Below are 26,338 nucleotides of genomic sequence, written 5' to 3'. Positions count from 1 at the left end.
TAAGTAACTAACTTCAGCCCTCGAATCGGGAATAAGTAACTAACTTCAGCCCTCGAATCGGGAATAAGTAACTAACTTCAGCCCTCGAATCGGGAATAAGTAACTAACTTCAGCCCGGTCCTTCTGTAAAGCTCGGTGCCCCCATCCAGAACTTGTCTGTTGAGTGTCAGTTTTGGGTTCCAACTAAAGTTAGCTGTGATTGGCTGAACGTGTCTGCAGACAGCAAGAGCAGACCCTGAGGGGAATGATTGACACTTTGTGCTTGCACAGTTCAAATAAGACATATTTAAATAAACTGTGGAGCAAAAGTACACAGCTCAAATAAAGATCTTGCGCACCGTAGCGTAAATTGAATTTCAATTTAAGGTATGCTGTTTTTTGTCCTTGAGTAAATTGAATTTCAATTTAAGGTATGCTGTTTTTTGTCCTTGAGTAAATTGAATTTCAATTTAAGGTATGCTGTTTTGTTGTTAATGGATTCGTTTTTTGTTACTAGATGAGTTTGCATTATATTATTTACTTTTTGTTACTTTCACCTCTCATAGACCAACTGTAGCAAGTGTAAGTATAACACTACCTGACCTGAAAGTAACACATGCAAACTGAGAGCTTTCTTTAAGTGCATGGTACTGTAAAATGGATGTGACTGTTTATAAGCACATACCCATGACAACAGTGTATTTTTAAGGATTTAGCAGAGATTTTCTTTAGTTTAAAAGGGGCTTAATTTCTGCAATACACAACACTTTAAATTCATAATTGCTTTAAAAAAAGCTTTTTTTAAATCTATTTTATTTAATTAAAAAAGCTATTACGGTAGTTTAATTAATGCAACTGCATTTTAATCATCAATGCAATTATAGCACTTACATGTTTCAGACCATACCTAGCCTAGTTCCCGAGTTCCATTTAATAACACACATGACAGTTACTTCTGTTTAGGCCGCTAGTTACCCACGTTACTCCCATTCATGGCATGTCTTCACAGCTCTCAGCCCTCTGTGCAACAGATGCCATTAAAGAACTAGCTAGGTTATTTAAAGATACAGTAAACAATTAGAAAAGGATCATTACACTGTCTTTAAATAATGACTCAGCTAATACTCTGCGAATAGGGTCCAAATGACATTAATTTAAGAATGATGGTATTACAGGATTACAGGATGGTGTAATATTAATTAAAGATGTAAATGTAAAGAGAAACATAAGCAACTCTGTTTTATTCAGTTTAAATTGAGAAGCAACCTCAACCTCTATGTAAAGAATCTGTTTGATGCATTAATGTTTAATATTTGTGAAACTGTTCTAGACTATTATTGGCTAAAAAAAACCTCAATAACCCACAAATTACAGGACTCGTGAATGACAGCTTGTAGAAACTTACAAACAGAAGAGGCACATTGCTTTTGTTGAGAATATTGGTGAAACGCCCGCCACCACTCCATAAAACTTTATGTAGTTAAAATATATTAGAACTTTAAATCTGTTTTTGAATATGTAAGCAAAAATGAAATTGACTCATGTCGTTAAGTATGGTTTTATTTTAATGATTGCAAAAACACATATACATATTTCAACACAGCTGTTTAAACAGGTTACTTATTCATACTCAATATATATAGCTTATCATTACAAAAGCAAAACTGTACAGTATGTGTTTCTAGTTAGTTAGCATATGTTTTAAAAAAAAAACCTCAGTATTATGTAATTAAATGTATTCTTGTGAGTGCACATTAAATAACTAAATGTAGAGTGACCAGCTTTCCAAAGTTTAGAACCGGGGCACATAGTTTAAAAATAGTGTTTGAATATAGTGCTTGTATCGCTTTGAAGGCAGATTTACATATACAAGACTTGAGCGAGACTGGGGCGAGGAGAAATGAGGCAAAACGATAAGGTGAACAAATTGTTCAGACCCCAACATCTTGAGAATGACCTCAGCGTTGCATTCAGCACAATGAACAACAAGTGTGTTCACACATGCCCGAGGTAAGTGAGATGTGAAAGCGTCAGGGTGCAAAAAGGGTTCAGCATTTTGGAGAGAAGCCCGTGGCTTGTGCTGCAATGCCTGAATTCCCTTGCCACGTCACCCTTTCTATACTGCATGTTTTCAGTAAGGTTCTCTAACCTCAAAGGTCATGCAAAGAGTTAAACACTTCCAGTTCTGGCTACAAGAAGAAATCCTCTAAACCTGTGATTGTTTTCATGAGTACTTCCAACCCTGTATGTGCCCCTGCTGTTTACTCTACATCCATTATTATGTACTGTATATACACAATAAACATTACAACAGTGAGTATACCATTTATTTATGTATTATAATTTTTTTTTTTTGCTGTCTCGCTAGGTTGCAAACCGGGACTTTTTGAAGGTTTTGGGGAAAAATGGTGGGACAACGGGACACAGCTGAAAAGATATGGTGACTGTACCGGTCAAACTGGGATGTCTGGTAACACTAACTAAATGCTGATTCATTCCAAATACAATGACGCCAGTAAGAAATTATTGAAGAGGTTATTTCCAAAATCAGCCAACACTGTCTTTTTTTTTTTACTGGGTCAAAGTCTTGGTTATGCATATTTATTTTCATTACATTGAAAATATTCATTAAAAATCTAGAAATCAATCAAAAGATTTAAGACCCACTTACAGGCAATGCATATATCACATTATCCAATCGTCTAATTTTTTCTTAGAAATCCTAATTACCATCATAATTTTAACTAAGGGTCTACCTAAATCGCGATTTCGCGGAAATCGGGAAATTGAGGGGTCACCGCGAAATTCACCTTTTTTAGGAGGCAATGCATACCAGACAAGTACGGAGACGAGGGGAAAAAAAAAAAACGATGTATCTTCCTTCTGTAGATAGGCTTTTTTTTATTCCTTCGCCGTCCTGTGTGCATTGCACTTAGACAAATAACATTTCCAAACAAAATACTCCAAAGCAGTTCATGTTCTTATTTACTGCTCAAATGACAATGGTGTTTTAATGAGCCCATCAGTATGTCTGTACTGACATGTGACCGGTACTATACAAAGTCACTGCTGACTGTGACCTGTACAAAGTCACTGCTGCATTGTTTTGATTTAGGTTGCTAAAATCTAGTTTTCAGCATTGGAGGCAAAATAACCGAAATGGACGACAAAGCAAAAAAAGCAAAGTACTTTATTAAAGTATGCCAGATGCTCTTGGGTAACCGTGTTTTGAGACTGTTTCTAATCGATTTGTATAACTTGACAAAGTTTTGCCTTACACTTCCAACCAATTCAGTGGATGCAGAACGTGCAGTCTCAATGTATGGGCAAGTCCACACCAGACAGAGAATGTCAGCAGCAACTGCTGGGGGATGCTGCATGCTTGCCTTTAACAAATGACAGCACTCTGTTTTAGTAAGGAAGCAAGTACCACTATTTTTAGGCTAGTGCTCTGAAATATTGTCTACTTAGGTTTATTTAATGTTTAAACAGGTCTGCGAAATCCTAATTATATTCTGTAACCTACTTGCAAAAAATACATACATTTTACCGCGATTTAAGTAGACCGCTAATTATAACCAAATGAAAAATTATTTAAAAAAATGTAATTCAAATGTCACATTTGTAACTCGCAGCATTCTTTATTCGTAATTAACTGCTAATGGAAATGTGTTCTTTCAGCTACTTTTAATGAAGCTTCAATTAAATATAAACACAAGTGCTTCATTACAACACATTAATAACATCTCATATACACACACACACATATATATATATACATATATAACTGCCAAACATAACTGCTAAATGGAAAGGTTGTGACATTTCTGTATTGATGTTTTAATGATGGAGCGCTGCTTTGGATGCTTCCTTCAATCTAAAACATTTTCAAACTCTTTCTGACTAAATTCTTTCGAGCCGCTGCCCTGTTTCACTGTCATTATAATACCGTGTCGGTCCTGTCTAAAAGGAGTGTTAACCAAGGTTTCAAAGATGTCTTGTAGATGCTTGTGTTGCAATACTCCAGTATGTAATATGCAGATATTTGAAAGACAAAGCTTTGTAAGTAAATGAAATCACAGCCTGTGCTGCAGCTCAGTTTCACGCCAATGGTCAAGCTGCAATCAGGCCATGTATCCGACCACAAAGGAAGTGCTTACATATCAGGAAGAAAAATATGTTTTTGTTTGATCTACAGTGGCTACATTTAAAATGAAAATAGAGGTAGCATGCTATGATTGTCGTGCCATTATTCCTGAAAAAGATTCCCTCATACTGCAGCTCAAAAGTCCTGTGCTAAAGTTATTATTATTTATTTCTTAGCAGACACCCTTATCCAGTATATGACAAAATACGATTCAATAACGGAGCAGATAACAGTGTCAGTGATATAATTAAAGTGTCAGTGATATAATTAAATACAAAATACTACATATTAAATAACACTTGTGACAGATTACAGTACTCTAAAGTACAGGATTAAATGCAGTAAAATAGGGAGTAGATAAGAGCAAGTAAAGTGCATTAAGGAAGAGTGATAAAGTGTCCAGAGGGAAAAGAGGAGTTCTATAGGTGCTGTCTGAAGAGGTGAGTCTTGAGAAGGCCAGGTAAGGGACTGGGCAGTCCTGATATCTGTAGGAAGGTCATTCCACCACTGCGGGGCGAGGGTGGAGAAGGAGCGAAAGTTGTGCCAACATGCTACCGCTAATTAAATGACGTTTTACTACATCAGTTAATATGTACTTTGTTTTTTGGTTACTCACCATTATGACTATCAGAATCGCTACACCGAAACCAATGCATTTTCAAAGAAAGGTTATAATGACTATAATTAGTATAATAGACGTATTCGATGCTATAATCTGAAGGCCTGTAAGGGTTAGGGTTTATTGACTGATCTAAACATAGAGCCCAGCTTGTTGCTGATATTGCAGTACTTTATCAGCCACAGTCTGGAGGTGTATATATCAACCTGTATATTACAGTTTTAATTTATATGCATGAAAATGTACAGCATAAACAGATTAACCTGTTCTGACATTATTCAAAGACGTATGTTGTGAAATTCCTGAGAATGTACTTTTGACAATTGTGGGGAAGCACTGATGCGGCTCTTGTGTCCTTGTGCCCTATCCCAGGTTGGAATTTTTATTTCATACTGAGTTTCATTGGCCCTTGCGTTGTTTGTTTTGATGTTTTGTGAGATGCATTTCTTAACACAAGATTTGCAACGGGATTACAGGATATAAGGACGTGTATTTCTGTCTCAATAAGATGATGATTCTTTAGGAGGCTGTGTGGTCCAGTGGTTAAAGAAAAGGGCTTGTAACCAGAAAGTCCCTGGTTCAAATCCCATTCAGCCACTGACTCATTGTGTGACCCTGAGCAAGTCACTTCACCTCCTTGTGCTCCGTCTTTCAGGTGAGACGTAGTTGTAAGTGACTCTGCAGCGGATGCATAGTTCACACACCCTAGTCTCTGTAAGTCGCCTTGGATAAAAGCGTCTGCTAAATAAACAAATAATAATAATTTGTCCCTTGAATTGGACACATTTTGACCCATGGGACAATGTTAATTGTACTCCACTGGTACTGACCTACCCACTCCAGATGTTCTATGATTGGAACGTTCATTTCTAAAATCTAGAAAACTATAGTATGATGATGATATGATGACATCATAATTCTTGCAAAACAGTGATCAATTCTGGGTGCCAGAAGTCTTTTTTAAACACAGCCAGTGTTATATGTCCCAAATTAAAGTGCAAACACCAACAAAGAAGCAAAAGATCTGCAATACAAGGAAAGGGGGACAAGTTACAATACTGCTAATGCTATAAAGAGATAAATCCTATTTTACACCCTTGGTTAACACTCCTTTAAGAGACAAAAAACGAATGTCTTAATACACCACAAACTGTTCATGCCATTACTTTCTGCACTGACTTGTTGATGGGCTGACGTGTCTTATGATCAAGGTACCCTGCGTAGATCAACCTTTTATTTCAAGTTTCGATGACTACAGTCTGCTTGATTTCAGAACAAATTGTAACTCTTCTTATTTTCTGTTACTCCTATACTATCTTACCCTCTCAATATTTAAATCTGAGTTCAAACAAAAGATGAATGCCATAACCCTGAAGTCTATTAAGGTGGAAAATTATTTCTAGTAGTTCAAAACTGTTTGAAACATGCACGAAGAAACATCAAACAACAGTTTGTAAATCTACTCAATGAAACTATTTTTTTTTTTTTTTTCACATAAAGTACAATTGAATATGATTTGCATTTATCATGATGCACCAAGAAATTAAAGTTCATATCATGTATTACTGGAAACCATAGAACATACTGTATTACTTAGGAAAAGAAAATACCAAAAAATGAGAACATCAATCCGATATTACAAGACATATTCACAAGCCATAGAACACAATTCAAATTCACAAAACACTGTCCTGGGTTATACATTTTAAAAAATCGATTTATTCTTGGTTGATAAATGCAGTCATATGATACTGCGGTATCACATTATTTTAAGTTTCATAAATAGAATGTCACAAATGAATTCACACCAGATTTCTTATTCAATTCAAATTAATTAACTATTCATTGATGATACATTCAACACTTATTCATAATATTAATACATTAATTGTTATGTTTGTACTTTGGTAATACTGTGTTATTAAGGGGACTTACCCAGACTAATCTTTTTTGAGGGGAATAATTATTTAATTAACCCACAATGATTTTTTCAAACCCAGGACAGTAAGGCACCATTCTTTTTTTTAGCCCTTCCCAAATATGAATTTAGGAATCTGTAACTTTGCACAAGTTAAAAATACCATTTGTAGGAGACTGTCGTAAGATCAGCACAACAAAGGTCAACTGTTTTGGACAAGATGTCATTTAATAATCTCGACCTTGCCAGAGGTTAAGAAGAGAATGCTCAAAATGCAGAATTAAACAGCATCACAACATTTCCAAATGATGCAGATTTATATTAATGGGAATATTCTTTTTTCATGTACATTAAAGAGCCAGCAGCATAATTAAACCATCATAGTGTTACACATAGTTTTCATGCTATATTTTGGTATTGTCTTGCTTTCCTGTATCAGAGAGATCAGAGAGACTTGCAGAGCAATTCTTGTGGAATCAAGATTAACCTGCTTATCTAAATAGAGGTAACCTGTAACTCAAATACTGCCACTTTCACAGCTGAGAAAAACGACACTCAACACCACCATAGTCTCTCGATGCGGCACCATGTTTTTGGGGAGATTGGCAGTTAAACTGTTTATAATTCTGAAAAAAAGTCCTGAAAACTATTTCAGGCGAAACAGGGGCACTTGAGAACAGCAAGGTCTAATACATCTCACAGGTATTTTAACTTATACTGTAAGTGGAACTTTTTCAGGCCAATGTAATCCTATAGTAATTAGGCTGGTTCTGAATCAAGATTTGAAAGTCAGTTGAGTACATATCCCTGTCACTACGACTGCAAAAAACACATTTGGCCATACACATGCTTTTGGATAACTGGCTCTATTGATGTACTTAAAAATGTTAAAAAAAAAAAAATAAAGTGTGATGGATGGAAAAAAATACCTCCACTCCAAGTCAGTCAGACAATATATGAAATCGTGCACCACGGGATAAAAAGGACCAGTTCCTAATGCAGCAAACATTAAATTACACATGGCAGAGCAACTTAAATGCATTGTGTCCATCCTTCCAACATGCTGCTTATACATTCCTACTATTGTGTTCTCTGGTTTTCAAATTCAAAAATATAGAATCCAAAAAGCAATCAAACACTGTCAATTCTGTTTTACATATTACCACATAGGTTTTTTTTTTCACAATTTATATACATTATAAGTACATGTTTGTGACCTATTCTGAGAATACCCAGCAAAAATGGCCCAAGAGACAATCTGACTTAGGTTTTGGAACAGGTCACATAATATTTTGAGTGCAATTTATTCCATTATATTTTATATTCATCACAATCATATCATTTAATTAATATGTAGACTGATCCCAAGCTGGCTTCAAATTACAATCAGAAGAAGAATTAAATGTCATTGATTGGTAACCTAATGTATATCCACTGAAATGCAGAAGAGACCATGCAATATTTTAACAGTTTGATTAATTATTTTGATTGTAAGAGTCTTGTTTTAAACCAATCATAATTCCCCTAACCTACCACAAAAGGTACTACTTGAATTGTCATTGTGTTGACTTATAAGACTATTTCTGATGACTACTGGAAAGGGGGCGGCCTCTCATTTTACTACCCTTGTTCTCAACGGTGTGATAATGAACTTTGTTGTCCTCCGATATACATAAATGTTTACACTTTTAGAAAATAACACGAAAGAAAATCTCAGGTTGGATGAAGCCAGTACCTTAATACTATATATTTGCTTTCTGTCACTTTTGCACTGGAGTTCCCCATCTTAGAGCTGCTCCAGTTCCTAATTTCTGTTTGGTCACCAATTAAATTGCAGAGGCGTTCACAAAAGTCCAACAACAAGCCGAAGAAGGAGGGCCGGGGAGGTCTGCATGAAACAAAACATGCTTTGAGTGCCGCAGGCATTCACATCTTTACAGGTTTTGCTGGACCTGTACGGCACCTTTATATAAAATGGTGTGCCTTTTGGTTCCTGGACTCTGAAGTTGGCTTGCGACCTCAAAGGTTGAATGTTATGGTGCACATGAGCTATTTGGTTCACCTATGTCACACTAATTGGTTCACATAGATTTCTATTATATACCCATGTACCTCATGTTCTTTATGGTCTGTTCTGGGTCTTTGATATTCCTTTACCACTTTTTCAATTTGCGTTCAATTTTGGAATTTAATAATATGGTGCAAAAATTAAAATATTGATCTTTTTTTTTTAAATAAGTGCTTGGTATTATAAAGAATCTCTTTGGATACCATTGTTATTTGATACATTTTCAAGGTCTTCCATAATCAAGTCCTGTTCATTTAGACCAGCATTCCTTTTGGAACTGTGGTTCTCCATGCTGTTCGTCAGGTTTGATATAGGATCATTAGGGTTTTGGATGCTTACTGGTAGCACAGCATTTCCTTGGACCCTGCGAGAGTAGGTCTCTTTGCGCTCTACATCAGCTGAGCACAGCTGGAACTTGAAAGCTGCCTGAAATCCTCTACGGAAGTTTTCATTGAAGTAGCCATAGATGATGGGATTAACACTGCTGTTAAAGAAGGCAAGCCAGTGTGCAAAAGGGTAGATGTAAATGTTGATTACTCTGTGTTGGTGCTCACTGAGGTTTGCATAATCACTAAGCATCATCAAAGTCCACAGGGGTAACCAGGAAAGAATGAACAGAAAGGCAATTATGAGTAACATCTTTATAACCCTCTGTTTCTTCTTTGAGACTATCTGACGGTTTTCATTGCCTGGTTTTCCACATACAGGCACAGACGTCTTATAAAGAGTAATCCCAATTCTAGCATACATGATCACTATAAGGGAAAGCGGTGCAAGATAAATGTTTGCAAACAAGACAGTGGTGTATATTTTTCTCATTTCTTGATTTGGCCAATTTTCTCTGCACCAGGAGAAAGGGTTGGTTTTTTTGCCTTCACCTAACAACACTCTCACATTTTGCTCTTCAGTTACTTGTAGCATGACTCCTGATGGGGTCATGATTGAAATAGCCAGAACCCAGATAACCACAATAATCAGTATTGCAGTTGAGATTGCCAGTTTTTGCTTGAAAGGGTAAACAATGCATCGAAACCTGTTGATGGAAAAATGAAAGAGAAACAGAGAAAAGCAATTGTTAAGTATACTTGTGTATTGGGTGATCAAATGCATGGGATTTACGTGAGTTACATAGATTTTTACCTAGAAAAAAATAGATACTATTATAAATTGACTTCCCTCAAGACTTTCTAATTGCGACTTTTAAACATGTGTAAAAGTAACAAGAAATAAAAACATATTTTGAACTTTTAACTTCTGCACATAGCAAACACTGGCATTTGTCTATGATTTTACTCCCTAATCCTTTACGGTGCCGTCACTAAAGTTTTAATATCCATGTTTTGAATCAGTTATTCATTTTAAGTGCCATTCCCACTATTCTCTTATCATTTCTTTTTTTTTTCAAATGACATGGTTCACTTCAAAAGTTTCATAGGTTATAGATGGCAAAGTTATTCCATCACCTGCCATGTGCTTCCATGCTATAACATAAGGGAAGTAATGTTAAAACTTTACAATGCATTAGTAAGACCTCACGTAGAATATTGTGTTCAGTTCTGTTCACCTCACTACAAAAAGAATAGTGTTGCTCTAGAAAGAGTGAAAAGAAGAGCGACCAGAATTATTCCTGGTTAAAAAGGCATGTCATATGCAGAAAGGCTAAAATAATTTAATCTATTCAGTCTAGAACAAAGAGGACTACGCAGCGATCTGATTCAAGCTTTAAAATTCTAAAAGGTATTGACAATGTCTACCCAGGGGACTTTTTTGACCTGAAAAAAGAAACAAGGACCAGGTGTCACAAATGGAGATTAGATAAAGGGGCATTCAAAACAGAAAATAGGAGGCACTTTTTAACACAGAGAATTGTGGGTCTGGAACCAACTCCCCAGTAATGTTGTTGAAGCTGACACCCTGGGATCCTTCAAGAAGCTGCTTGATGAGATTCTGGGATCAATAAGCTACTAACAACAAAACGAGCAAGATGGGCCGAATGGTCTTCTCTTGTTTGTAACCTTTCTTATGTTCTTATCATGTAATCAAATAAACTACAAAATGATATCACAAAAGTCTACCGGAAGCCATAATATTAGTACAGTATTTCATATTAGATTTCGAAATGTCATATTTTTCCATTTCTGTCACTTTTTCGTTAAGTACCGGTATATAGAAAACTTCCAAGCGGTATGAAATTCAATATGTTGAAGTAACATTATTCAGCAGGTTTCATTTGACTTTATGAAGTAAAATTAGTTAATTACATAGGGTGATGCAAAGCTTTTGGCCATATCTGTAGGTTAAATGCATATTTGTTTGCATGTCTTACTTTGAGGTAGTCTTGAAATTGACCACCCCCTAACACTGTCTGTCCTGTGATTAACTGACCAGCTGCTTCCCATAATGACTAACTTGCTTCGCAGTCTGTGGCATGCTTTGACCCTGATGTAATGTGAAAGGACTTGAGAGGAAACAATCAGGGGCGACCGGTTAACAGTGTTCGTTTGCTCACTGAATCCCCAGTCTCTTATTAATGAGTGACGTGCATTTAATTTCCCCCACTCACGTGACACTGACACATCAACAATGCCTTTCATCCCATCTGTTTAATTGGCTGAAGCCAGGCTGTGCTTGCTCAGAAATGCGAGTACCCAAATCGGCCGTGCACATGCGCCGTAGCAGCCAGCCGTCAGCCAGGACTGGCTATGATTGACTTAAACTGGATGGAGCGCAGCCGGTTAGCGAGCACGGTGATCAGCGCACATGTGCCAAGACAACAAAGGCTATAAATATGAGCAGCATGACTTCGTCTCTTTTCAGTCTTGCCAAGTGTGTAACTTTGTGGAAAGACAGAAAACGTTTAAGCTGTTTAAATATTTTTTTAAAAATTCATTAATCTTTGTCTAACTTCGTCTAACTTTAAATTACTGTTTATAAATACTCTTATTTGTTCAACTTCGTTCTTTTCGCAGTTTTAATCTGCCTTTATTTTTCATGGTCTGTTCCTTTTTCTCCCAATGCTGCTGCTTTTAAGCTGTGCTTTAACTTAAGCTCAGTAATATTTTGCTGTGTTTGGTAATTGTTTTTTTTTTTGTTGTTGTTGTTAATTTACCGACCACTACTGCCTGTTTGGGGTAATCGGTTATTAAATATACCATACAGTATATTTGTATTATTTTAATATTATTTATATAACATGTTTTATTATTTGATAGCTCCATCAGCCTTTTTTTTCTAGGTGTTTTTAAATTACTTTTTTTTTACTGTTTGTAGCTGATCAGTCTTTTATTAGATCTATATATATATCTGCTGGTTCCTGTTTTTTTCCCCCCTTTAGCCTTAATTGTGACTTACATTGAAGGTCTTATTTTTTAGATTCAGGGACAATTTAAATTTAAATAAATACACATGTAATATATTTTTTTAAAATGTCTGAAAACCGAACGATTAAATGCTTTAGCTATGTTATCAATTGAAAAAGACAATAATAACAATTTGCCACAATAAGACATCGCAGAGCATACTTTTTGTATCATTTCCAACAAGAAGATCCACTGAACGGTGCTTCTACCACTGAGGTTGCCCCCCTGGACCCCAACCCCTCACCTTCATCTGAGGTGTGAACACCCAAAAATCAAGAATCCGGAATCAATTAGGATAATTTTAAGTAAAAACTAACAAATCAATTCAAATTGTTATGAAATGGTGTTACTATTGGTTAGTTTGTTTAATAAATACAGACTCTGGCTCATGAAACAATGCCTTAATAACGAGGTGCTACTATACTTGGATGCTGTTTTGACTAATTACTGGTAGATGATGTTATGTTGAAATATAAAAGGTATTGTGGTCTAACCAGTACATTTATTACTCACCATTTATTGATGCAAAACTAATGAAATTACTGTATTAGAAAAGACACTTTACATGCACCAATAAGTGTAAATGTATGTTGATAAGAGAGATAAATATATTTACCTGTCAACTGCAATAGCCACTAAAGTAAACACAGATGCAGACACTGATATTCCTTGAACCATCCCACTCATTTTGCACACCAGACTTCCAAATGGCCACCCTGTTGAAAAAAACATACATCGTTTTGTTTTATTTTTATCTGGCTAACAACCGTTGTCAAATGTAATGACAATTCATCTGGTCAACCTGTCAACACTAAATGGTCTATGTTTGTTATTCTTGAGAACAGTCAGCTCAATACAGTACTCAAGTAAGGGACTTGGAGGAAGGTGCGAGCAAATGCCATTCATTTTGCTTATGTGTTGAAGAGGATGAAGGGACAGATTTCAAATCAAGCTGTTTAACATTGACAAAGAAAATACTGTGCAATGTGTCTTATGGAAATGTAATGCCTGTTTTATGATCATGGGTATAACGACATTATGCAAAAGGTACAGTACATATGATCACCAATTCAAATTATATTTCCAATGTAGTTGCATCTTTGCAGGGAATGTGCTGATGTTTAGACGATGGGCTTCATCACAGCCGATAAAAGAAACTGTCAGCAAAATGCACATATGCCTTATATTGTTACATACAGAACAGTCCTCTCAGTTTTTCAATATGTTATATAGACTGACTCGCACGCCTCCCACGATCGAAAAGAACAGATTTCGTTGAAAAAAAAATCACACTTATATTGCAAGACTTGCTTACCGGCACCTCAAATAGGAAATAGTATGTACAGTATATAGAAAACACGAATAAACAGAATACGCAATATCTTTCACAACAAACAAAAACAAGATATTGTTAAATGCGCTATAGCTGTTGTAGCATATCCTGGTTTCAATTGTCAGTTTGGGGGGTGAGCTGTGTTTTAGTTGTATAACTGTACATTATTTTACCAAGCTAGATAAATATAAGACCACTTCCATTTGGTTTTGAGCAGTGTTTATTTCAGGTGTTTCTACGTCAACTTCCTTTTCCAAACTGCATACTGTACTTCCCTCTGCCATACACCTTTTTTTATAAACACCAACTGTAGCTCTGATCAAAATTACTAACATTAAGAGACAAGAAACACATTAAGAAAGAGGAAGAGGAAAAGTAGAAGAGTGAGGGATATATCTAGTACAGTTTTGGCTTGTCCTTCATCACGGATAGAAAGCATGGTAAAGGTTGGCATGACCTTTTTATGAAAATTGGCTCCCAGGTCCCCTCCAAACTGGGGCCTTGATTGGTTGACCGACTAACCAAACATTCATTCAGTTTAATTAATTAAGGTTCACTTACATAGACAGGTGGATATAAAAATAAATAAATAAATAAATACAGAAAGCCCAGCCAGAGTGGTATGCTGTAGGAACAGTTTGTGAAGTCAGCTGTTTCACCACTGAGACAAGTGCTACCAAAGCAGAATGTTTATAGTTGCGTGTGTTGTGGTAAGACAGAAATCTGCAGCTTTGATTTTATTTTCTTGTTCCCCTGTTTCCTGTTCTTGCCTTTCTAACCATAAAACAATGTGCCAAGGTTCCTTGCAAAAATGAGAACTGGAAAATGACCATGTTAAGCCTATATGTCTAGCAAGAAACAATTCTTAACGTTATTTTAACAGCTTCTAGCAGCACTTAACTTGTTTTATGTTTTTTTCATTGCAGAAAGAATGTTTTACAGATGGAAACACAATGAAAATAGGAAACTGATGACATTGTCTTTGTTTGAACTAAGGGCTCAAATTGATCAATGTATTTCCTGCTGGGATTAGCCAATCCAATATAGCATAACATCACAGAAGAAAAAATACTTTCAATATACATTTTTCTTACAGTACTAAAGCAAAAACATGCAACAAAAGATGTTTCCATGTATAAGAAAGATTGAATTGATTTCTGATATGCACAGGATGTGTTCATTCATCTGCATTCAAGTGGTAGAAGGGTAACACACCCATTAACAGATACAAACGCAGGCACCCTTGGTTATTTGGATTCAGCACAGTGTCTCTAAATGAACTGGGGCGGGGAAGATTAATGTGCAAGAGATCGTCTTCACCTCATCCCTTTTGTAAAATAATTTGACAAGTCATTGAACACAGTTGTCACTAAAGCTTGGTGCTAAATATTCATGTTTTAATTTGTCAAGTCTTTAAAATACTGTAAAACTAACAGCAGTTACTAAACCCAAAATCAAGAATGGATGTGAAATATGAAATGTGTATTCCTCTTGTAGTTATCCATCTAGTTTATTTAGCAAATGAGTAAACAATAATTCATATTATTATTGGGTATTAAAACAGAATTGTATAGCCATTGCAAAATACAATAATCATTGCTGTTTAATGAGAAAAAAATCTTCTGAGATAAAATAATTTTCTACGATTATATCATATCAATCATTATACCACAATTGAGAAATTGACAGTTAAAAGAAAACGTTGCAGTAGTCTCAGTATTGCACGAAAAAAACGTGGCACAACAACATCATCTGTTTCATAATACCATTCCAATTTACAAAGATCTGTTAAGCTGTGAGGCATTGCCTGGTTTTGAAACTCCCTGAATTATAACAGCTGGATGAACAAAATAGCATTATCAGTTAGCATAACACCAAGGACAGTTTATTAATAATCATGTAATCATCATAATTCAAAGCAGTAACAGTCAGTATCATTTAATGCACATGACTTGCAAATATAATTTTGACTTACCAGTTATGATGTTATCCAGCAGAGTTGTAGGCATACAGAAAATACCAACCAGCAGGTCACTGACAGCGAGGTTTAAGATGAAAAGGTTTGTAACTGTTCGCATGTGCTTGCTTCTGAGCACAATAAAACAAACCACTCCATTTCCAAGCATGCACACCAGGAAAATAAGTAGATAGGAGACAATGAAAGTGGCTGCCACAGGAGGCTGATGTAGGTAAAACCCAACATAAGTGGTGTTGTACTGTGTGTGGAAGTATTCCTTGGAACGATTCGGAAATGGCCATGTCTGTTCATTTACAAATGTTGAGTTTGGATCCAGCCACGTCTGTCCATTTACATATGTTGAGTTGAAGTCCAGTCTTTCATTCATTGTTTATCTGTAAAATCAGATACAAATAGGGGGAATTAAAATTATATATAAAACCTATGGCAAAATGCATAAAATGTCTAACCTAGTATGAGACTTGTGCTTCTTTCTATTGTATGTTTTAAATGTTGCAAAAGAGTGTCCTTTGGTGGTCCTACATCAGCAACTCTTCAGAGGTGGTCTGTAGTGCATGTTATTCCCTGCTGTCCGTCATATGGAGACACTGAACCAGATTCATGAAACAGAACTTACTTTTATTGTAGTATGCTAAGAATAATGTAATTCCATCTGTCAGACAAGTCATGTCCACCCACTCTGGGCTCAATTGATCAGAGTAGTTGTTTTGTCACATCATTAATATTTTCCTAATGAACAAGTCAATTTCATGATTCAAGAACCTTTATCCAAAAGTTAGAATGTTTACTGGCACTTGTTTAGTGTATCAATGACACTTTCATCATAGCGGTTGTGCAGGTAATACATCATCAAGTTCCTTAGTATTTTTACTATTGTATAAGAAAACAATAGTAAAAACTAAAAGGCATAAAATAGTGCTGCTGTATGAAGATCTATCATTTTCTTAGATCATTAGAATACATTATTGTCACTTTGTTTAAGTTCAAAGCTTGCTCCACAATTTTCTAAGTAGAATAAAAAAATAACTGTTCATTTTCCAATACTAACAAAAAGCAAGGCGTTATCTTTAAAAGAATTTCAGACTGGAATAATAATGTTATTTATACTCATGTACAATGATCACATACTCCAGATAATAGATTTAGAGGAGTCTGAGAAAATCAATCGTTTTCACAGTGAAGCTGATGTTCTTTAAAGAAGCTCCCAGGAAGACTTTAAGCCTTGTATTGGCATATTAATTACAGTGTTACTGGAGTACAGCATGACGTGCATACAATTAAAGCTAGATACCATCAATGAGCATCTGCTTTTCTGTTATCAGTGCTAAGTCCCATTGAAATAAAGTACATTCCCACATTACATCTAATTTCCTTTAGAGTAGTTTCTCGTGCAGCTTTATTAAAGTAAACACACAATGTAAGTATCATTCTAAATATGCTAAAACACTACACCTACTTTGCTTTCTGTACGCCTCACAGGCATTGCACACACAGAATGAGTAAAAAGCTGGAATTGATAGAAAGCAAACTTTATGTAATCAACAGGCTTTGTTACTGTTAAAAGCATCTTACACCCTCTCAATACACCAGCATGTTTTACAGTTGGGGCTGTCTGAGCAATGCTGAGCACGGTGGCATTTGTTTAATGAAGTCAGTATATAAAATGTCACCAGTGTACATTGGTAAATTCTTCCTCGCTTGTTAGATTTTTTTTTTATTGCAAACTCAATACAGAAATTATTTTCTCAGAGACTACCCTAAACAAACATATGCTGGTTACCTTATCAAACACGGCAATTATGTGCTGAAACAGTAATAAGGGGTCCCTGAGTAGCTTGCCTGGTAAAGGTACAACCATAAAGTTGCAGCGCAAGTCATACAGTCAGGGGTGCACAGGTTCGTGTCCTGGTTGTGTAAAGTCACCAGTAATGAACATTCAGTTCTCCTGAGCTGTGAGGATTGTTGCGGTGAGGGAACATAATTGGACATTCTACACTGGGGAGAAAACGTGGGTAAAACAAATTGGCAGACTAAATTTATACTGGTGGAAAAAAGCAGTAATAATAATAATAATAATAATAATAATAATAATAATAATAATAATAATAATAATACTATGTAACACAATTTTTGTTCCTGGGTACTAAGTGTTATTTCCTAATTGCGTATGCCTCAAAAGTATAGAAAATGGCTATTATTCCCCATAAACTTTGCTTTTGTGACCAGGACAGTGATATTTTGAAATGTACCTATTTCCAATGAGAAAACAGGCGAATTTGTGTCTTTTCGTTCACATAAAGTCAGAAAAAAACAACATATGAATCCAAATTAACATGTATTTATACTAAAGTAATACAAAAATGACTACAAAAGATTTAGAAGTGAGTAGTTTTTCGAGATTTACGATTATACTGTAAATCACTTTCACGAATCAGCCCCCAAATGTAGTCTCCCATCATGTTCTCGTTATACTGTCCTTTGTAGCGGCGTTCAAAGTCCAGCATATCCTGGTTGAAGCGCTCGCCTTGCTCCTCCGAGTACGCTCCCATGTTCTCCTTGAATTTATCAAGATGAGCATCAAGGATATGGCCTTTGGGACAGCAGGGACACCAAGGCGCACTACCACAGGCGGGACTGGCCACAGCGGACCGAGTTCTCTGTGGGGAGGAATAACGTCAAGTGGGAGCCACTGGTGGACCCCCGGAAGGTGCTGATGCCACCACTGCACATCAAATTGGGCCTTATGAAACAATTTGTCAGAGCTCTAGATAAGGAGTCGGCAGCCTTCAAGTACCTTCAAGACTTCTTCCCTAAGCTGTCTGAGGCAAAGGTCAAAGCCGGTGTCTTCGTCGGACCACAGATAAAGAAGATCCTGGAGTGCAATGAATTCCCCAAGCAGCTCACTAGTAAGGAGAAAGCAGCTTGGAACAGCTTTGTCGCAGTGGTTCGGGGCTTCCTGGGCAATCACAAGGCCGAAAACTATGTGGAGCTGGTTGAGACTCTGGTGAAGAACTACGGCACAACAGAACATGGGAGCGTACTCAGAGGAGCAAGGCGAGCGCTTCCACCAGGATATACTGGACTTTGAACGCCGCTACCAAGGACAGTATAACGAGAACATGATGGGAGACTACATTTGGGGGCTGATTCGTGAAAGTGATTTACAGTATAATCGTAAATCTCGAAAAACTACTCACTTCTAAATCTTTTGTAGTCATTTTTGTATTACTTTAGTATAAATACATGTTAATTTGGATTCATATGTTGTTTTTTTCTGACTTTATGTGAACAAAAAGACACAAATTCGCCCGTTTTCTCATTGGAAATAGGTACATTTCAAAATATCACTGTCCTGGTCACAAAAGCAAAGTTTGTGGGGAATAATAGCCATTTTCTATACTTTTGAGGCATAAGCAATTAGGAAATAACACTTACTACCCAGGAACAAAAAATAAAAAAAAAATTGTTACACGGTGTAATTAGATGAAGGAAAAACTTGGTGGAAAACTTTGAAGTTTTGTTGGAATGGAGAGGCCAAGAAATGTTCAGGTTTTTTTTTTTTTTAAAGATAAATCTGCAGGAGACAGACTTAAAGAGTAAAAGCTCTTTTTGACTCAATGCCAGGAGGCATTCAAGGTCAAGTAGTGGAAATTCATTAATTAGTCATTTAGTCATTTTTAGTCATTTTATCCAAAGCTACTCAAAGAGACTAGGGGGAGAGCTATGCATCACAACTGCTGTTGCAGAGTCACTTACAATAGGACTTCGGTTTTACTTTTCATGGGGGCTCTAGTGTAGTATACTACCAGGATTCGAGTTATCTGATTTCACCAGATGTATTCTAATCTGTGTTGAATTACACACAGTGCACTCCATCTAGCTACTACAAAGAAAGCACATAACGCTTGTTAAATATAAACTATACAATTGCAAGAGCAGATTATGCATTATGCAAACTGGTGTTTGCCAGAAAAAATGAATCATCCAAGTTTCTATATAGTGAATCAAAACAAGTTTAAACTCACTTGGGTCCCCTTTTACAATAATCATTAAAAATGTGTGACTGTCATGAGGCTAAATTTGATGCCCTGCAAGCCAATTATGAGGCTGAATGGGAAGGAGAAAACAGAAATGTAGATTTACTGCACTACTTCATCTATAGTAACTTGGAAACTGGAACATAGCAAAGTGATGCTATTGATGACCCAAAAGTCAATAAATAATCAATTTTGCTATTAACACGTTTCTCAGTTGGGATTGAGATACACGGAAGGCTTAACAGGTATCAATTGAATTTTTAAAGGAGAGTAGAAAAGTTGGTGGAAAACAGAAGCCCTAGGGATGACCCATAGATCAGTTTTTTTCCGTATGATGGAGGGTTGCAAGGCATCATTGCAATCAAACCACAGTACACACTTGAGCTCTGTTCTCACAAGAATTTAATAGAATTTGCTTCTTCAAGTTAATGTGCAACAGTAACAATTATGCCTCGCTTTCACTTCCTGGCTCAACAAGCCTCGGCTGCCCACGGCGAGCTGCTGGAATTAAAAGAGCGTTTCAGGGCATCAAAGGTCACTGGGGGATTGTGGGATCATATTTGTTTGGCTGCTTTTCAGGACACTATTATTCAACAAATATGACTTAACTTCCCACAAGTGACAATATTATTTATCAGTTGTGGATCATCTACAATACAGCCTACAAACACAGTTGTTTGCTGAGTGTTAAAGAACTGTAAGCAGCTGGCATAGCTCTCAGGTAAAGTGATAATCTGCAATATATGTGGCACAAGCTGGAGGTACATCATTTTCTCTTTAATCTGAACTCTATATCCTACCAGTTTTCTAATCAGAATAACATTTCTTGGAAAATGACCAGGATTTTAGATCTCATTCATTATTTAGTCATTGAAAAAAAAAATGTATTGGTGTTGATTTTTTTATTTGTATTGCCATTTATTTTTGTTCTATAGATAGGGGTTCACATAACATTTATCATTAGGGTCTCACATGAGTACCAGCAGAAATGGTTTTGTACTCACCAAAATTAGGGGTCATCATCCAAGTCACTGTCCAGCTCCACCTCATCTGTATTGCTGGCTATTACAATTTTTAACAAATCACCCGCATTCTCTATTTATTTCAATAGCCTACCACCATATTCCCACCTTGGGGATTCAAAACTAAAAAACTAAATTATTTTGTCACTTTATTAGTGTTGGTGAACATGTTAGCTTGACGGCACAACAGTATTTAACTGAGGGGAAAATAATTATTTTAAGTATAATGCTTATGGAAATGTATTTCTTTGAAACTCCTCTCATCCACGTTTGGGAAGCTTTACAACACCACTCCCTGTAACTGCATCAATCTTTGAATGGACGGCTTCAGAGATCCCTTCTATCATTGGTTGTTTCAAGTGCCCATTTAAAGAAAATGATCGATGTTATGAACTGGAGTGGTTCCACCTATCGCTCTCCATTTTGTAATAAAAACTTGACACAGCCAATGATAGCACTAGCAGGGAGGGACCTTTTTAGTAAAATTGGAACTCGGAGACTGAATAGAAAACCCTGTCTCCGGGGAAAATCTGGACATTAGGCAGGTATGGGTCACAGACAGATAATATGCTTGACCTTGCAAGCGTGAGCACCCTCTCTGCCTTTATGAAGAAGGCTTTCCTGATAAACATGTTCTGCCGGTACGCCTTTGCATCTCAAAAACAATATGGTAGTCCGCATTTTTTTTAATTGGTATGAATGCGTACCTGCGTACCTGGTATGTGAACCGCTGCCTATAAACCTAGAGTACTGTCCTGCATCAGCAACTTAACTTTTAATGTGATGACTAGTTTTATTTCATTGTTAAATTACCAAAGGCTCTTAATCCAAACATAATGAAAAAAATGAATACAGTAATGGAGCTTTCTACTTTAGTCTTATTTTGTTATGATTTATTAGAAGCTTCTGCTAGATACAATAATTACATAGGCCCTGGGCAGGATACAACATTACATTTTAAATGTTGTTTATTATTACTTCCTTCAAGACTTTATTTAAAGATTAAGCAAAATTTGATCTTCTCAGTATTCATTTACAGTTTTGATAGTTATTCTTTTTAAAACCATTTGCCTTAAATTTACACTGGATTTAGGCCAAGATGGTATAATAGTTATGCAGCTGGTTTTAAAGACACTGGTCTTGGACTACCTAATGTTACCTGAAATAACATTGGCTACGTTTACAATGACTTCTGGCAACCAGAATGGAACATTCTTTTGCTAGAATTTTGATGTCATCATACTATAGTTTTCTAGATTTTGGAAGTGTGCGTTTCAAGAGTTGAAGAGGGGGTAGGCCAGTGCCACTTTGGTAGGATCAAATGCATCAAATTCAGTTAATACACAAGAGCTTATTTAACAGGCTGCTGAAGAGGCACGCACACATTAATCTGTAGCTACTACGAGGGGTTCACATATACTAAAATGGCCAACTTAGTAAAAAGTCACTAGATATATAAAGATGTACTATCTACAGAAGGGGTCAAGTTAAATAAAAAGGTCAGCCCTGTAAAGATATAGGGCCCTGGTGTATTTTGAATGTAAGTTTGGCAGAGATGGGCTTAATTCCATCCCTGCCAGGACCCACAGATGGAATCAGTTATCTAAGTAGATAACTGAGTGCTATCTGGGGAATGGCCACATGTATATAAAGGAAGGACACATCCTTTGTAGGGGTTGGTGTATGGAGGAGGACGGCGTTTCACGGCAGCGTCTCTGTTTCTGAGTCTTCTTTCATGTCAGTAACATCTTGGGCCACAGCTTTATCCTGCCACAGGTACCATATTCCAAAGATCCATGTTGTGCGTCTAACTGCAAACTAAATCTCTTTTTTTTTGGTTTGTTTGCAGTATATTCAAAACATGTCGGTGTGCTTCTGTGCCTATTTCTTTGTTCTGAATATAGCTGTCTAGAACAAAGTGCATAAATCAAGAAAAAAAAATGCACATCTCCACATATGTAACCAATGACAAAATGGTTATTTTACACATATAGCAAGAAAGCTTATCATATACCACAACAATACTATTTCCTCTTACCTACAGAGTCGATGTATTGGCTGAAACCTCAAGGCGGCACTCTTTCCTAAATTATAAGATAGACAATGCTGTGATAGTTGAATCATTTATATAGGCCTAGATATATAATAATCAACTTAGTTGGTTTTAAGTGCTTAAAATGGTTCAATGTATTACACACAACACACCCCCTAGTAAATGGTGTGTTTTGTTTGATAGCAACACAACAATGATCTTCTTTCTATATTCAGTAATACAAGTACAAGAAGCAACCTACTCACTCCAGTTTCCATGTATCAGGCATTGCTGCAGCCAATTACCTATTTTTACCTGTCAAACCGAAGCAATGTATGTTAACAAATACTGAACCCTGAGACCAAAGGCCAGTCAAGATCATCTCCACCTGGACTCAGACAGACAAGTAATAGTTGCTGTAATGTGATGAAGTGAGCTATGCCCTGCCAATTACTCCCAAACCCACGGTATCTCACATGCCAATGCAGTGAGTTCCTGTAAGATCCTGATCATATGACTCAACCTGCATGGGAGTGCATTTACTGTATGAGCCTCTGAGGACCCCTACATTTACCTTAACATCAAGTGACACATCTTTCAGGACCAATCAGCTTCCCTCCCAACTTGCTTTTAGCAATGTATTAAACAATCCTTTTAGTACCTCTATCGCAGGGGTCTCCACCCATGGTCCAGGAGAGCCCCTTTCCAGCAGGTTTTATAGGTGTCTTTACATCATCAGTGGCTAAAGATCTGGAACACCTGTTAATCTTGACTAATTAAGCCAATAACTGGTTCAATTAAGTAACTGAGAGATTGGTTAAAATGAAAACCAGAAGCCCCAGTAGATCTCCAGGACCTGGGTTGGAGACCCCTGCTCTATGGTAATGTGCTGATGGAGCAGAGAATGTGTTTTTAAGATCTCCCTGGTCAGTGATATAGCTCTTTCAACTGACAATAGCCAAGCATACAGTGAACATTTTATAAAATATATATATATATATATATATATATATATATATATATATATATATATATATATATATATATAAAATGTCAGTATTTCTGCTGCATGTGAGAGATTTGTTCGTTGTCAAAGAACAATGCAATCTAATGTTGTGTCTAACAGGAATAAAGAGCAATGTCATCAGGTTCAATAGCTGCATAACACAACCTGTAATCAAACTTTATTGAATTGTATTGAGAGAACCATAGATTGCAACTGAGTACCAACTATACGGACCCTATGTCAAAACATTTGGTCTGTATCATTGACAGAGTATAAAGCAATGCAGCAGTGCAAGCCACAGGATTAAAAAAAAAATCTAGAAGTCACAAAGTCTTTGTATCAGATGATTTCTATTAATTGTGTTAGATTACACTAATCAGTTACACATTTTGTAAGACCAAACCAGGGTGTCCCCACTTGCATACTAAATGGTAAATGTATTGAATAGAAAACGGCACTTTTAGATTGTGCCTGGGAAGCAGAGATTGGGGATGACGTCTGTGTCAAATACTCTGCTCTGAACCTGTCACCCAGTCTTACATGTTCTGCTTCATAACCCACAGATATGCCATATTATCATCACATTTTAACTCCTGTGAACTTCAGGCTGGTTTATTATTATTTGTTTATTTAGCAGACGCCTTTATCCAAGGCGACTTACAGAGACTAGGGTGTGTGAACTATGCATCAGCTGCAGAGTCACTTACAACTACGTCTCACCCAAAAGACGGAGCACAAGGAGGTTAAGTGACTTGCTTAGGGTCACACAATGAGTCAGTAGCTGAGGTGGGATTTGAACTGGGGACCTCCTGTTTACAAGCCCTTTTCTTTAACCACTGGACCACACAGCCTCCTTAATGGTGATTCATGTAAATATGGGATGAAGTTTTATGTAATGTACTATACTTAGACTATAGGGTCTGGATGTTTTGAATAAGGAAATGTGGTTAGGAGCAGTCAACACAAAGTAAATCACTTATTTTATTATATTATATTATATTATAACTACAATTTCAAAGTTTTTCAAACTAGAAAAAACAAAGTTGTGCTATTAGCACTAAACACCTGTCAATCACAAATCTAATCTATAAAAATAAATATTATATTACATTGGAAACGCAACAAGTACACCAAGCAAACAATTTGCCATACCTGCGCTTCAATATGAAATCGCATTACACATTAAAAAAACAGCAAAAAAAAACAAAAAAACAACAAACACAGTGCACAATAATTCCTTGTATACATTTGTATACCAGGAGCGTCAGGTACTTTATTAATTAATTACAATAAATACACATATTTACAATATTTACAATATATTTACACAAAAAAAACAAACATAAAAAAACATCTTCACGCGCAGGGCAGTGCTGTGTACACTTACATTACTGTCGGGTAATTTATACAGTAGCAAAATGCTGTAGAGCTTGATCATGGGGGAAAACGGTTAGGGCGGATATGTGAGGGGCGCATACACGACAGATTACTGTAATTCAATCATTTTCAATCTCCACTGACCCACTGAAACTGTAATAACAATTGTATAAGTATGAAAATAAAACGAAGAACATGTGAATAAGATGCTGAAACAAAACTAGTCCTTATCATCCTGTAATAAGTAAAGGTCCGAATAAATAAGCACATGCCAGAAACCGTCCATATGATCGGTTTATTTATTCCGATATACAAATGTGTACATCTAAAAACAAAACTCTTTTGAGTAAGTGCATCCAGAAAACAGCTAACGTGACAGTAAAACTTATCTATTGAAGTAGAGCATTCAAATACATACCACCTATTCTGAATTCACTTAGCTGTTTTCCTAAACGTGTATTGTTGTGTTTATCAGAAAAGGTGATGTTTTTGTGAATAACTGTAAATAATGTAGCTTAAAGGAACTGCTCAGATGTCAGTGGACCATTCTGTCGCAAAACGCTAAGATCAAACAATACAGCAATTGAGCTTGGTATAAGAATGATCTGATTAGAAACACTCAACCATTCAAAATAAATACAGAAGAAAAGTGGTCCCTGTTTAACTAACGTCTAATGTATTTTATAGCCGCTGTTATTGGATCTATGGCATACTGAATTCATAATTGAAATGCATTTTGTAACGTTCACTTGCATTCCAGTACTAACAGTGTCAGTATTAAAAATGGTACACACAACACGACACCTAAAGCCATGCCAGTCAAACTGATTTTGTAGGAATATAAAACACAATTCTACTCACCCTGGAAAAGCACGAGAGATGCCAAATATTACAATACTTCAAGTTACGAATGGTTAAAATTAAATCATAGGGAAGCGAGCTCGGTCTTATTTCAGAGAAGTTTGACTAATAAAAGTAACATGCGAGAAGTTGCCTTGTTCAGGACTTGCAGGCAAGCCTGATCAATTGTATTGTGTACGATCTCAGATTGTTAGAAGTCAAACGGTATCGGTTGTGAAATTTCAAGGTCCAGCGTTCTCTTCTGTACTACAGAGAAAACACAAGAGAATGACTTTTTAAAGTGATGATGCACATTTTAACGCCACTGGCAGGGGCCGGTCTACAGCAGCAACGAGAGTGACATCACAAATAAGGAGGCAGAAAACGTGTTTATTGATGCAGTTTCTTCAGTCAGTTAATACTCTTCTAATGGTTCATGAATTAGATCACGTGTACATCCGTATAACTTAGTGCCCTTTACACATGTTATACTTTATACAAAACGACCACCAGATTGTCTTTATCATGTGTGTTTAACAATTTGCTTCTGCTTATGCAAAAGCCAACCACAAATACTGTGTGTCATAATATTAGGAAGCATATCAGAAACAGTCTTTAAAAAA

At 36.4% G+C, this 26,338-nt stretch overlaps 1 protein-coding gene across 1 annotated transcript; it reads right to left on the bottom strand.

The window, feature by feature from the left end:
• Positions 1–1,541: 1,541 nt before the first annotated feature.
• LOC131697927 (neuropeptide FF receptor 2-like) lies at positions 1,542–25,977 on the bottom strand. The gene is made up of 4 exons (XM_058989898.1): positions 25,737–25,977; positions 15,399–15,775; positions 12,707–12,806; positions 1,542–9,764 (listed from the first exon to the last, which is right to left on the bottom strand). The coding sequence occupies exons 2-4, from the start codon at positions 15,766–15,768 to the stop codon at positions 8,912–8,914; spliced, it is 1,323 nt and encodes a 440-aa protein (XP_058845881.1). The 5' UTR covers positions 15,769–15,775; positions 25,737–25,977; the 3' UTR covers positions 1,542–8,911.
• Between the last annotated feature and the right edge of the window lie 361 nt (positions 25,978–26,338).

Source organism: Acipenser ruthenus, chromosome 2 (assembly GCF_902713425.1).
Source record: "Acipenser ruthenus chromosome 2, fAciRut3.2 maternal haplotype, whole genome shotgun sequence".
In the NCBI taxonomy this organism is placed as follows: domain Eukaryota; kingdom Metazoa; phylum Chordata; class Actinopteri; order Acipenseriformes; family Acipenseridae; genus Acipenser; species Acipenser ruthenus.
Note: the sequence above shows the minus strand (reverse complement) of the source record. Positions and strands in the feature narration are given on the sequence as shown.